This window comes from Megascapheus bottae, chromosome 23 (genome assembly GCF_031878675.1).
Source record: "Megascapheus bottae isolate mThoBot1 chromosome 23, mThoBot2.hap1, whole genome shotgun sequence".
NCBI classification, from domain to species: Eukaryota; Metazoa; Chordata; class Mammalia; order Rodentia; family Geomyidae; genus Megascapheus; species Megascapheus bottae.
In genome coordinates, this window is record NC_143531.1 from 4,470,110 (window position 1) to 4,484,653 (window position 14,544).

General features: G+C 44.2%; 1 protein-coding gene across 1 annotated transcript in view; it reads left to right on the forward strand.

The window, feature by feature from the left end:
* Positions 1 to 14,544, forward strand: part of LOC150047236 (uncharacterized) — an 85,114-nt gene that overhangs the window by 38,515 nt on the left and 32,055 nt on the right. Inside the window, 8 exon segments of the mRNA XM_090356532.1 lie at positions 740 to 806; positions 913 to 1,095; positions 1,720 to 1,898; positions 3,993 to 4,154; positions 6,336 to 6,445; positions 7,108 to 7,297; positions 12,672 to 12,841; positions 13,540 to 13,689. Of these exon segments, the coding sequence (XP_090212658.1) occupies positions 740 to 806; positions 913 to 1,095; positions 1,720 to 1,898; positions 3,993 to 4,154; positions 6,336 to 6,445; positions 7,108 to 7,297; positions 12,672 to 12,841; positions 13,540 to 13,689 (1,211 nt within the window).

The window sequence follows — 14,544 nt, forward strand, 5'->3', positions numbered from 1 at the left end:
GATTTCTTGGTCTTTTGCAATTGGAGTTGATTTTGTGTATGTGTCTTAGTAAGGCAGGATTAGAAATCAGCAATAAAAGGCAATTCTGATACATCACCTTCAGAATTCAATGTGCAGCATAATTCCATAATCTTAGTTCCTCCATAATCTTAGTTCAGGAATATCACTATAGGTTCAATTTGTTGCAGTTGTGATTTCCAAACTCCTATAGCCAAAATTCTGCTGGGTTCATTGGTTTATAGGATCTAGCATCCAATCCCTTCCCACTCCAGACTAGAATTCCTCTGATTGAAAGGCAGCTGAGCTAACCATACTTGCTAACTCTGACTTAGCTCAGGCATGGTCTTGGTGGAAGACCTCAGAGTCTGATCAGTAGGTTTTCTGGAGAGTGGCATGAGAAGGAAAGTGTCAGTATCCTCAAAAGCTTCTGGAGACTGTTGAATCCAGACAGCACTCTCGCATTAGAGTGGATTCCTCAGTGAGGGCTGGGAATGAGGTTCTCATCCCCCGGGGTCCCTCAGAAGGTGAGGGAGGTGTACCCTGTGGTCCATCAGGAGACACATGGCCGCCATCTAGGGAAGCCCCTCCAAGTTGGGAGGAAGCAAAGGTTACTGAGAACTCAAAACGGAGGCCACCCCAGGCACGCAATGGCGTGTGTACTGACCCCACGTGCTTCCTTCAGCTGTCATGCTTCCACCGCCAGAGGCTTTGTGTGACACTCAGTCCTTCTCTCCCCCAGGCCTCTGAGACTGAATACCAGCTGTGGATGGATTCTGGAAAGGGAGAAGCCCCAATTGCCCTCCTTGGTAAAAGTCAGGGAAAATGTAAAATGGGAAGGAAATGGGTTCAAATAATTGTTTTTGTCTGGGCTCAGAAAGCAATGAAATCCCCTGCTGCTTTTTGTTACCACAGGGCATGAAAATCCCTATGGGATTAAAATGAGTCACCTTGGAGTGAGTGCACTCCTGCCAGGAGGACCAAGCCCACATGAAATCCACATGCCCCAGAATCCTTTGCTGGATCAAGGGTCTCTGGACATGGGAGTCCAGTTCATTCTGAAACCAAGGCAGCCAGCCCAGGAACAGAAACCTCAGAGTGAGTCCATTCCCATCCCATAGGGGCCTTCCATTCCTCACGCATCACTTCTGTCGTTAGACAATTCCTATCTTCTCCACAGTGAGTACCTCCATGATCACCTTGATATGCAAGCACAGCTTAGTGAAAATGGAAGCAGAGCATCTACACCTCAAGCTGTAATCCAAACCACTCAGGAGGCTGAGATCGGAAGATCTTGTTTTATGGGTAGCTTCTAAAAGAAAGCCATGAGACACTTATCTGCAAATATCCAGAAAATAGAAATGGAGCTCAAGTGATAGAGAGCAAGCCTTGAATAATAAAGTTCAGGGACAGTGACCAGGTTTCTCAGACCACTATGTAGAAGGAGGATATACAGAGAAGAGAAAATACAGATTCACCCATACGTTTTAAGAACTTCGTGGGTGTTAAGCAGTCTATTATATAATGAAACTGGCCATACTAATCAGATAGAGTAACTGAATCTTCTCGTTATTAGGTATAACTAATAGTGTCCCAATTTGGGACAATACTCTATTAATAGCAAAGGGATTTAAACTCTTACAGAATGTGGAACCCACGACATACAAGCTCAGCTTCTGAACAATTTAACCAATCATATATATAAATCTGTTGCTTCTTTAGATTCAGAGCAGAAAAGAGAAGGAAGGGGAAGAGCCTTCCTCAACTGGCTTTTTGGGCGGCAGTCCAACACAGCCAACCAGAACACCTCCGGAAAATCTGCATCTCCAAAGGCAGGACTGCTCTTTGGGGTTTCCCTGCAGACTGCTTGTCAGGATGGCAAACTGCCCTCTGCTGTTCTGGTAGGTTCCAGTTTGGTCTCTGCTGCCCTCCTGCGGAGAGGACACTGCTGAGTGTGGTTGGCAGGGCTGGAGTGTGGTCAGGCAGCCCCAGGTCCACTTCAGCAGAGCAGCAGACAACACTGAGTTTGGGTGAAGGAGCTTGGATGCTATTACCACCAGTCACACACATGTCACAATGTCAAAATCATGCAAGGTCAGCACAACAGGAACATGTTCCCTTGGATGTCTGAGTGTTCCAGCAAGAGCCACTTGTCCTGCTGGAAGCCTCCAGCAGCAGCTCTGTGGATGTGAACTCTGAGTCCCCCTCCCTCACATTCCCCTTCCAGCTTCTTCCCTCCCCCTCCCCATGTCTCACATCTCCTTAGTAGACAGTCATCACACACTACTCACTCTTCTAAATACAAATATTGATGATAATTAATTTACATAGGATTTTTGTCATTTAAACAAGATGATTTGACGTTTAAATACGAAGACAGTGCATCAAATTAAATTTCTTACTATTGAGCTGATCTGTGTCCAAACAGTGCACGAGTACAACTCCAGTGGTACATGCTTGTAATCCTGTCTCCTCAAACAGAGGAGGAACATGCTTAAAAGCCAGCCTAGGACTGGACACCAGTGCCTGACCATGTGAATCCAGCTACTCCCAGGCTGAGAGTCAGAATCTCAGTTCCAGGCCAGCCCCACCAGAAAAGTCCCCTTGAGACTCTAGTCTCCAATTAACCACTCCAAATTCACAAGTGGAGCTATGCCTCAAAGAGGTACAGCAGCAGCCTTGAGTGAAAGAGCTCAAGGACAGCACCCAGACCCTGGGTTTAAGACCCAGTGTTAACAAACCACTGCAGTGACAATAACAACAACAACAAACAGCCTAGGAAAGTTTATGACACTCTTATCTCCAGGTAACCACCAAAAAGCCAGAAGTGGAGCCTGACTTAATTTGTTCATCTACATCCTTTACAACAGTAGTTCAAAGAAAATGACTAAGCACTGATTTCCAGCCTGAATACCCTCATACACCACACACACACACACACACACACACACACACACACACACACACACGCAGGAAGTAAAAGTAAATGATCTTAATTAATGTCCAGCAACTTTTCAATCACTGCAACATGTAGCAAATGTAACCTCTGAGGTGACAAAACTGCCCCATTCTTGCATCTTACAAAGCAAATTTAAGGTATATATTCAACTGCTACCGTCATGATCTCAAATGTAGAATGAAAATAGAAATTTAGAAAGAGCTGTCCTATCCAAAGATTAGTACCTGTTTGTAATCTTGGCTCCTCCTGTGACTGAGATAGGGAAGATAGCTATTTTAGGCCAATCCTGGCAGAAAAATCCTGACCCCCCCCCAAAAAATCGCTTTACAAAATACTTGGCAAAGAGAAGGCTTAGAGGTTTCAATCAGGAGGTGGAAAAACGTCCCACCAAGGAGATTTCCTCATGGGAAAAAAAGGGAGGGAAGGAAAGGAGGCAGGGAGGGAAGGGAAGGAAGAGAAAGAGAGTGGAAAGAAACAGGAAAGTACAAAAGAAAAGGAAAGAAGACAGGTAGAGCTAGAGGGAGAGGAGGAGGGAAGGAAGAAAAGAGGGAGGAAGGAGAGGTAAGTAATGAGAGGTTAGAACCAAGGAGGGAAGGATGTGAAAATAGAGCAGGGCAGTTGAGAAAGGAATGTAATCAGATAGATCATGCAGGAAAGAAGTTGACTTGTGATGAATGTATGAAGTGCAGAAAGTACTCATGGGGAGATGAATGAAGAAGAAGTGAGGAGGAAGCCACGAGGAGACAGCCTCATGAAGGAGGATGTCTGAGCCAGCAGAGCCTCGAAGCAGAGTTGAAGGTCAAAGAGTCAATTCACAACAGAGACAAATACGTTGTATTGAAATGATTCTGAGTGTCAATCTGTATTAGATGCAAGAGAGTAAAATAAAACAGCAAAACAATTGAAAATGACATTTCCCAGCTTCTGCACAAGAGAACCTTGCACATTCTGGCCTCCAATTTCAAGTCTTATTTATTGGTGCTCTGGGCCGGTGGACTTGAAGGACCCAGGCTTCCTTTCGTCCTCTTCCACACAGGATATGATTTCCTTCCTCAGTCAGGAGGGGGAACTCACTGAGGGCATCTTCAGAAAGTCAGGCGGCGTCAAAGCCTGCAGAGCACTCAAAGAAAAACTCATCTCCGGAGCCCCAGTGGACCTGCGCCAGGAATCTGTGCTTGTGGTGGCATCTGTGTTAAAGGTAGGACACAGCCCACATCCCCCAGGGAGGCAGCCTCACTCTGAAGCCACAGGGATGCACTGCCAGCACCATAGATACCCAAGAATGATGACAGGCATCACAGATCTGAAGCCTGGGAAATGGTTTCTTTTGTACCATCCGGTATGTTTACTTATGGATTTATAGGCACATTCTAGCTGTCACAAATGAGGGAAACAATGCTGCCTATATTTCTGGAATATTTCCCTTAATCATTTTTCTGCATCTATTCATTTCCTCACAAATGGTATTATATCATTATTTCAGATGGATGAGTAGATTTCCATACCACACTCACTTGTTCCATTTTCCCTCTGTATGGCATCTGGGTTGATTCCGGTCCTGTGATAATTTATAAGGCCCGGAGTCCTTTTCCTAGAATGAGATCAAAGGAGGATATTCTTTGGAGAGGATCACAAGGACACAATGATTATGTACATCTGATCACATAAAGTAATTATGCAGATAAAATGCAGGAAATGGAAACATGTGGTTTAGCTTCCTTGGGGCTCTTCTTGTTTTCTTTTCATTAGCCTTGTTTGTCTATCAGATGATAAGGGTGGGCAGCAAAATAGACGGATAAAAAGGGAATCGATGCAGCAGCAGCCATCACTAAATACGATGTTGAAAATGAACCCTTCAACTTGTAGGTGACAACTAGAGAGGAAATCTGGGAAAGAGCAGAGAAAGGGTTCACATTGTTCATACAGGAATGTTCTTTTTATCTTCCTTATGTAACTGCAACCTCTTTGTACCTCTTTACAAAAACAATAAAATCTCAAAAACCCAAGGATCTGGAAAATGAAAAGGGACATCGCAAAGACAAAATTGTTAAACACAGTATGTGTCCTGTATGTATGTTTACTTTGTCTCCACACCTCAGCTTCTGCTGTCCTCTCACCTAAAACTCCATGCCCAAAAATGACTATGCTAATGAAAATATCAACACAAACACACACTGAGGAATATCAGATGAGCAGCCTGCATTTGTCTTCTTCAGTGGAGGCTGAAAGAACGCACATTTTCAAGAAGAAGCTGGGAATGTTTCGACCTAGTTGTGGATGCTTTCCTCCATAACTATGCTGGAAGCTCATCGTGAATACCTTACTGGCGGACCAGGCACACCACAGCTCAGTTCATGTCACCATTTCGGCCCTGAGAGGAAAGATGGGAGTGTCTTCTCCCAGGATTCTCCTCTGGGGCCTTTTGATTCTATCTTTCCTTCTTCTCTCACATCCCACAATTACACTGACCCCAAAACTGTTTCTCATCCATTCTTCAATTAGTAATGTGACTTTTGACATAGAGAATGCAGCCAAATACAGCTGAGCCTGCTGAAAACTCACCTCAGTTTGACAAATGTACATTCGCTTTGAAAGGATACAGGTGATTTACAAGCATCTTGATGTTTCTGGAAGGTAAAATCAGAATAAGGAAAGAATTTTAAAAACACACACTGCAGTTTGTGAACATGTCTGTGGAAATTCATGTGACCACGACTAAGAACAAGTTCTCAAAATGTTATAATTTGAATTGCAGTAGGTCTTCCTTGGCTAGGCATCAGTCATGGCTAATGTTTACCAGTAAGAATCTATTAGGAGACACAGAAGTAATGAGTGGGTGTTGGCTGCTTAGAACTCACTTCTCAGCTTCTCCCATCTTGTACCTGATGGCACCATGACAAAGGCGTACAGACTTCTGTTAACCCAGTCCAGAGATGTACACATAATCAGAGCTATGTTGAGTGTTCCAATGAGCTGGAAAGAGAGAGTTACCCTAAAAGCAGAGAATCTGGGCTCTTTGATTCCCTCAGTCATGTTCTAGGTACACATGTCAATAGGCCCAGATTTGCCATCTGCTCAGCAGCAGCATTTAGATCCATGGCATACCCACCTGTAAGTAGCTTCTCCAGGCCAAGTGGAGATGTCCACACACGAGATGAGATGTGTTTTCCTTCCCATTACTGCTTCTTTGCTGTTAGGTTCAGGTACAGAAACTCTAGGCACCTGACTCAGGGGGGCAGACTGGATAGGGTCCTAGGTCTGTGCAGGTCACAGATTCATTCACAGAGATGGAAGGCAGGGCCTAAATTCATTCATCCATACAAGTGTTACCATTACATAGTTTGTCACATGGCAGTAATCCCGCTTTTGTCTCTGGAAGGATTTTCTTCGAAATGTGGAAGGCAGTGTGTTTTACACTCCCCAGTATGAGACGTGGCTTGGGATCATGGGTGAAGACAAGGATGAGGAGAAAATAACTGCGGCCCAGAGGTAGGATGCACACAACTAGTCTGCGTGGGTAGACGCAAGAACACAACCTCTATAACTCTTAGAAATAGTAGGCGGTGGATTCAATCATTCTGGCTCTAATAGCCAGAACTGTTTGTGAATGATGGCTTTCCAATATTATTTTTATTGAATCTTTCCCATGTATACATAAGAGAGATGTCATTGACAGAGACACAGCTTTCACTGATATAGCCAGTCAAGAGTTTGGTCTTAGCTTTATCAACCACTTAACTGAGTATAGAAGTGCATGTCTAGATCAAGAATTGATTGTGATTAAAACATCTTGTGTGTCTTCTCTCTTGGAATGAGTCTGTACAGAATGAACTTTGGGGCTTCAGCACACAGCAATAGTCGAGGTTGCTGTTTCAAAAATAGTTCTTTAAGTTTATCAAGATTTTTGTGAGTACAATGAGAAACAGTATAGGAAGTTTTTAAAGACAGTATTTTGAAATAAGATTTTAATAAACCTTTCCCAAGTGAGAACATACTATTTTCTCATCAAGCAAACATTTTAAGAATAATTTTTATGCTATATTCATTTATGTTTTTAATTTCTTCAGTCACAAGTATACAAAATATACTGTGGACATTTATAAACTCACACACAGAGTTCCTGACATAAAAGTGCATTCTTTTATATTCAGCCTTTTGGAGATGCTGCCCAAAGCCAACCGACTGCTGCTGAAACATCTGTTTGCGATGTTAAACCAAATCCAGAAGAATTCCTCCCTGAACCTGATGTCATCATACAACCTGGCTGTCTGCACAGCCACCAGCTTGATGGCCCCACCCCCTGATGCCAGAGCAGGATTTGATCTTGAACTCATGAGAAAGGTAAAGCCTCTCCTGGCTCCAGCCTGGGAAGCAGAGCTGCTGGCTGGATCTGGAAATCCCGGACATGCCTGACAGTTCAGGATTGAAGGACAGGGTTCAATAAGGGCTCACCTATTTCTCATGAGGTTTATTAAGATGTGCAGCCAGGGGAGAGCAGCAGTGAGGCCTCTTCTCTGTCCCTTCAGTATAGGGGGGTGTAGGCTGACCAAATCCTAGACAAGACAATGACAGTGGTAAAATTGAACTTCAACGTGGGAATCCCTCTCCACCAAAGTTCCTCTCCTCTACTCACCATTGTGGATTGTGTTGTTGGGTTCCTTTCCAAACTAGTGCCTTCCTCTGCAAAGCGGAGATAGGGATCTTTCTCAGAGCTCTGCTCATTTCTAGATGCTTACACATAGAAAGTGGCTTCAAATCACTGGCTGTGGCATCTCCACACACATGGACATGAGTACTCATTGTACTCATTCAGAGAAAGAGTTCTGCCATTTTCCACATGAGTCAGATTCTCCTTAGTCAAACAGAGTAGCAGATTTATTAACCTGGACTGACAAAGTAGATTGGGAAACAGAGGCACAGAGGGGAGAGGAAGGGAAGGTAGTCTCTCAATTTTTTTCCATTCTCACCTCTGTATCTACCTCACTAAAATCCACTGCCCCAGCCTCGTGAACATTACCTCCTAACTGGACTCACTCAAAGATAAGAATTTATCTGTGCTGCTTTGAAGGGAGTCTATCATATAAACTAGTGCATATTTCTCATTTACTATACAAAGGAGAACCTAGTAAAATAGGTTCAACATTTGTTCTGTAAACACCCATTAGCGCTTTTTAATTTGTAAAATTAAAAGCATTAGTGACTTTGTAAAACAAAATCCACACCTACTTTCAATATAAATTCTGATTTTCTCTCCAGATACCTGAATACACTGCATTTGCTCTAAGATTCATATACCTTAGATGACCCTTAACTGCCAAATAACAAGAGAACTCTATGGGTCTCCTTTTGTGTTACAGGTTGCATTGGTGCAGTTTTTGATTGAGAATACTCCCCAAATCTTTACGAAGGACTTTCCTCCTCTCTGGGAGGAGAGCTCAGGTATTATGGAAGTGTGAGGGGACCTCAGGCAGCAGGAACAATTTAAAGAGCTGAGCTGCTATTGTGGAGAACAAGCAGGGAGGCTGCCCCAAGCTTGGAAGATGCTTTAGGCAATGGCTAACACAGAAGGTTCTGTCCTGAGGGGAATGGCACAGGCCAGAGCTCATCTCCTGCTCTTCTCAAAGCTTATCACAGATCAGGGTACATGATGTAACATGTACTGAGACCAAAGCCAGGACAAGAGGCCTCTGTTTGCAAAGAGCTGTAGTGCAGATTCACACTTAATCTCTAAAATTCACAGGGGATCCTGTGAAAATCTAAGGATTACTACCAAAGTTAGTGCATGTAAAATTATTTTACAAATGAAAGGAGCTTAGTAGAGCTCCTTAGCAAATCCACCTCACATTCTTTAAAACTAGCTAATGATACCTGTCTCCCCATAATCCTTGCACAGATTGGAGCTTAACCACTTAACCCTAGGACTTACATCACTTATTTCCATTTATGCCCCTTCAGGCTTTTATAGCAATAATTCTATTGCTTTGGGGAGGTCTGTAGATGATTTCTATTTATCAGCATTTGAGTTGAGGTCTGAATTTGGATGAATTATAGCCTGAATTCTTTTCTGTTCCTGTTTCTTTCTAGGCAGTGACAATGACACTGCAGCTGAATGAGCCCCTCTTGAGGCCAGCTCCCTTCATCTGGGCTTCCCAATTCCTCTTCTCAAAATTTTCCAAACCAAATCAGACCCTGGCCCCATCTTTTTCCTTATCCTCATAGTATATTAAGTTTTTTTAAACTCATATTATTTTGTATTGTAGTATTTGTTAATAAAATGAAATGAATCCATAATTCAGTGTCCTGGCCAGACCTGTTCCTCATCATCTTCCATATTTAAATTCTGGTGGAGGCTCCCCTGAGCACCATTTCCAGAATCACTAGTGACACTCATGGCCTTGCATCTGCTGGGCCCTTCCAGGGGGGTCCCAGCTGTTGTCCTTGTGCTGGCATTGTTTGGGGTCCACATATCCCACCAGGAGCTGAGCCTTTATGTGGAGGAAGGCTGCTTTCCCAGAAGAGATTTGGCAAAGATTTTCAAGCTTTTGCTGTGTTCATACGAGTTTAGGCATAGGCAAGAGTCACACAACCATGCTGGGAGTCCACCTGGAGGATGAATACAAAGGGATACAAGACAAGGAGAACGTTCTAAGACACAACTGTGCTCATCATTATGTAGGACTACTGTAATTAACAGTTCCGATAAGAAAAGTCAAGCAGTATCCCCACCACATGTCCTGTATTTCTGTTTTCTTTCTTGAGTTCAATCTTCAGAGAGACTTTTAATAGGGATATGTTTAGATATATGATAATTAATCTTTTCCAATAGTAGATTTTGTTAGGAAACTGGGTCGTGCGTGTTAGGAAAGATCAAGTGGACGAGAGGACAGAAAGAAGTCAGGAACCTCAGCAAAGCAGACAGGCTTTGACCATGGCTGCAGAGGGACTTGCATGTAACCCGGAGCAGGGTGGGGGAGAGAAAGAGTAGGGCGTGCGTGGGGGAGTTAGGTTTTTACACCGTCCATGGTGAGACTCTTCTTCTTTGGAATTTCTTTGTCCTGTCTTGTTGGGGATTCATGGTGCCAACTGTGCAGGTTCTGTGGTGGGGTATCTTCCTGATGCCAGTGTCGTGCACATCCCCATGAGGTCAGGGGTGGAGAGGACCCAGAGGTGGGGGGAGTTCAACATAAAGTCATGAGAACAAAGAAGAGTCCCATCATTTGAGCCCCTTTAGTGCTATAAAAGTGGAGGGATGTTGTGGTCTTCTCTAGCTACTTCCTACTGACATTGGGGTGCTGAAGGGTCATCGAGGCTGGGGTGTCCAGGGTCCAGGTCTGCATTGGGCAGGGCAGGAGAGTGTGAGTGAAGGCCTGGCTGGCCTGGAGTAGTGGAGGCCTTGTAAGTGAAGGAGGCCAGTGGATGTGAAGCCCTGGATGGTCTTCACAGTTGGTGGTGAGTGAGGGCTGTTATCCTGGTAAAGAGAAACTGTGGAAAAACAAAGCTAGAAAAAAATAAGGCCAAGAGGGAAGGGTAAAGGGTTGAGTGATAAAGGCCCTAATAGAGGATTGGCTGTGGGGACACTGGGACTGGGACCTCCACCATTGTGTCCCCTGGCCTGAATCCCAAAGTGCTGACGCCTTCCTATCTAAAGGCACAAAGTCTCTCCTGAGCAGCCCTGAGTCAAGCCCATCCATCCTGGAGGATAGTGGGGGAGCCCCAAGAACATTAGGGAGATCTCCAGATGAGCAGAGCCTCTTCTCTAGGGGCTCAGGAAGAGTGTGGGCTGGTTGATAGGAGTGACAAAGGAGAATACACTGGTCACAAGCCAGAAAAGTCTCATGGGCAGTACAACCCCGGGTGTGGCCCATTACAGGGAAGGACTTTCCATAGAACTGGACTGGAAGCAGGAAGGGAGGGTCTAGGGTTTGTGATGACTGGGTCGAGAAGAACATGGTGGACTGGTTAAGAATGACACCCAGGGAGTTGGGAGTGTGAACTAGAGTTAGAGTGCTTCCCTAATATACATGAAGCCCTGGGTTTGATTCCTGGGTACTACATACAAAGGACATGGTTCAAGTGGTAGAGCCCTGGGCCTTGAGAAGGCCCAAGGACAGTGACCAGCCTAGGAGGGCCTGACCACAAGCCTAATAACCTGATTTGGGGGCTTTCAGCACTCATCCCTATACATTAAAAGTCTATATTAAACAAACAGCCACAGGCATTTTTGTAGCATTCAGTTTTCAATGAGCATGGTTATGATATCCTGTACCACCATTTAGTGCTATATTAAACAGGAAATATGCATGTGTATTATTTTTACAATGTAAAATATCTTTAAAGTTATCTCAAAGACATGCTTAAGAGGTTGAAAGAGGCTCGGGACTTTAGTCTAGCAGTAGAGTGCCTGCCTAGCAAACACAAAGACCCGGGTTCTATTCCTCGGTACCACATACATAGAAAAGGCCAGAAATTCTATTCTGGCTCAAGTGATAGAGCTCTATCCTTGAGAAAGCCCAAGGACAGCGCTCAGGCCCTGAGTTCAAGCCTCAAGACTGGCAAAAAAAAAGATGAAGTTGAAAGAAAGGAGCCAATCAGGAAAGGAGAAGGTGTGTCACCATGACAGTTGGGGCATGAGCCTTAGAACCATGACATCACAGAGAGGAGAACTTCCAGTGCTCAGACTCCAGGCAGTTGGCTTCAGTTCTCAGCTGGAGCCTCAGTCATGTCTGCTGTCCAGAGCTACAAAATGGATGAAGACATGTGTTCACCGCAACTACAACACTTTCCATGCGCAGCTTTCCTGCACAAGGTAGTGTGTGATCACACTTGTTCTAGGAAACTCCTAGAGAGTGGCCCTGCAAAGTCTCTGTCTTCTTTCTCCTGACCTTCCTGAACTGACTCTGACCAGCCCTGTTTCTGAAAAGCTAACCCTATCCGCAGTGTTGTGAGTAGTGGGTGAGGACAGTTGTCCTCATATTCTCAGAGCAAGGCTCCATGAGAGACAGTGTGAAGGAGGCTCTGCAAACACCTGAGCTAGTGAGAAGAGGTGTCTGCGCTCTTCAGTGTAGTTCTCATTCCCTATGGAGCCACAGTGCACTGAGCAGAGCCACAGAGCAGCCAGCAAGTCCAAGGACTTCCTCATGTTAGCAGCTTCTTACTGGCTTCATTGTTACTTGTGGCTTTTCCATCTTTCTCCACCTCCAAAAATGAATACTGATCTAAATAAGATGGAAATAACTTTTCAAGGAGGTACAATTTTGTCACTTTCCATGCTAGAACCAAAGCAATTTAGAATTATTTCACAGGTATTCATATGATGCCATGAAAACATTTTTCTGAAGTTCAAGAATGACTTTTGATCAGTTTCCAGTAGTCATCTGCCTAGGCTTGCCCAGATATTTCACGTGGCTCACCACTCCCTGACAAGATTCCTCTCTTTTCCTCTGACAGAGGCATGAGTTTCCAGTTTTAGTCTTTTTTCCTATTGCGTAGAGAAGAAAACATTCAGGGCTCTGTTCCTGTATCTGTCCTCCTTATACCTTAACACTTGATATAGCTTTTCTGATTGCTTTAAAATTTAAAACACAATGTCCCTGGGTATCACTGACAGAGTCATGTTTGGGGTTGGCAGAACCACGTGTGACACTCTGTCCCCACTGAATTTGGTGTGACGCTTTGGACCATGAATGGACACTCACTGTGTGTCATTGGTATACAGCAGGAAAGCCATCTTCCTGAGGACGATGCTCAGCAGGACAGTCCTGTGTCCCCAGAGGTCACTGACAGAGCCCTGCTCATCCACAGCCCGGTGCAAATGAGAAGAGGCTGGAGGAGGAGGAAGCGGCACCTCTTCCTGTTCAGTGATGTGCTGCTGGTGTCAAACACCAAGTATGTATGCTCTCCTGCTCAGTGCCAAATGCATTGTCACTAGCAAGTGGAATTTACAGAACTCTTTAAGATACCAGAGAATTTTTATTCATTGCTCTGGGAAAAGTTTAGGCCCCTTCCTCATTTCCCAGGTGCTCGTGCAGGTCCCGTGTTGTCACCTGTAGAGACATAGTCAAGAGTGAAGGAAACCACGTAGCCCAGTGGTCATTCCTGTAGTCCCAGCACTGAGAGTGAAGCAGGACGATCCAGAGTTAGAGTCTAGGCTGCACTACATACAAAGGCCCTCTGTCAAAAGACACGTGAAACAAACAAAATAATAAGGAGGTGACTGTCCTTATAGCAATGAAATGTAACAGAAAGGAGATATTGGGAGAGTAATCGGTTCAGTTATCCTGAGCCAAACTTCCCAACACGTAAGTAACTAAGAAGCCCAAGCAGCATGAGTAGCTGTAATCCTAGCTACTCAGGAGGCTGAGACCTGAGCCATGTGAGTCACAACCAGCCAGGGCAGGGAAGTCCACAATTCTTAGCTTTATTTACCCCGCCAAAAGCTGGAACTAGAGCAATGGCCCTGTGATCCAGGATTAGTCTGGAGGAACAAAGGTCAGAGAAGGCACCCAGGCCCCCATTTCAAACCATATGACTCCCACAAAAGGCAGTGACAAAATAAGACAGATGCTGTTTAATTCTCTTTGCAGATATAAGAAAAGTTTTAAGATAAAAAGTATCATCCCCCTGCATATCTTGTCCATGGCTGAATGTGGGGACAAAATGGAAAGTGGAGGTGGGCGTTCCAGAAAGTCCTTTGTCTTGAGTTGGCCCAGTGAGAAATTCAAGGTGACCTTCCGGTAAGACTGACAGCTGCTCTCCACTGTGTATCAGGTTCTGTGGAAGGACAAAGGCACACACACAGCATCCCACAAAGATGGAAAACTGAACTTCACTTGGTGTAGAATTTATTATAAGAAAAAATGTTGTAATTTGATTGCTTTCTAGGCTGCTCTCTCATATTTGACTTTCATAATGACTTTATTTGCCCACACCTCCAGACATTTTTATACACCAATTTGTTCAAATGGGTCCCCATTGAGGTGGTTGTGACCAGTGGTTTCCAGTGGGTTTGCAGAATCTTTGTGGAGGAGCCTGGATGTGCGAACTGTGGGAGACCAGTTGTTAGCTATGTATTGCATCTCACAAAAAGAATTTATTCAGTAAGTGTTAGCGAATCCCACAAGTATGTTTGAAAATTTTATTTGACACTTCCAACCATTTCCTGTAGAAACAGATTTGAATTCCATAAACATAACTAGCTCATCAAGTAGCAAAGTGGTAGAATTGTATTTCAACATATAGACATATCGCTTCTCTGTAAATAGACAAAATTCGGTGTTGTGGGCAATCTGAAATGTGTTTTATTAATAAAGTCCAGGGTAATTTTTCTAACACATATGCCTATGCCTACATGAAGATGGAGAATGTGCTTACTTTGAAACTCATTAATTCACAAGGAAGTGTAATGTGTATCATCCATGGTCTTAAAACCATGCTCCATTTTCCACTTGTTGTACACACTTAGAGTACAGCATAGGATTGGAAAGTAGAAGGGCTGTTATTTGTGGGAATAAAAAGATGCAGACATTGAAAAAGTCCAGTGTTTCATAATGGGATAAACATTGCATTGCTACATGTCTCAATGATCCCCC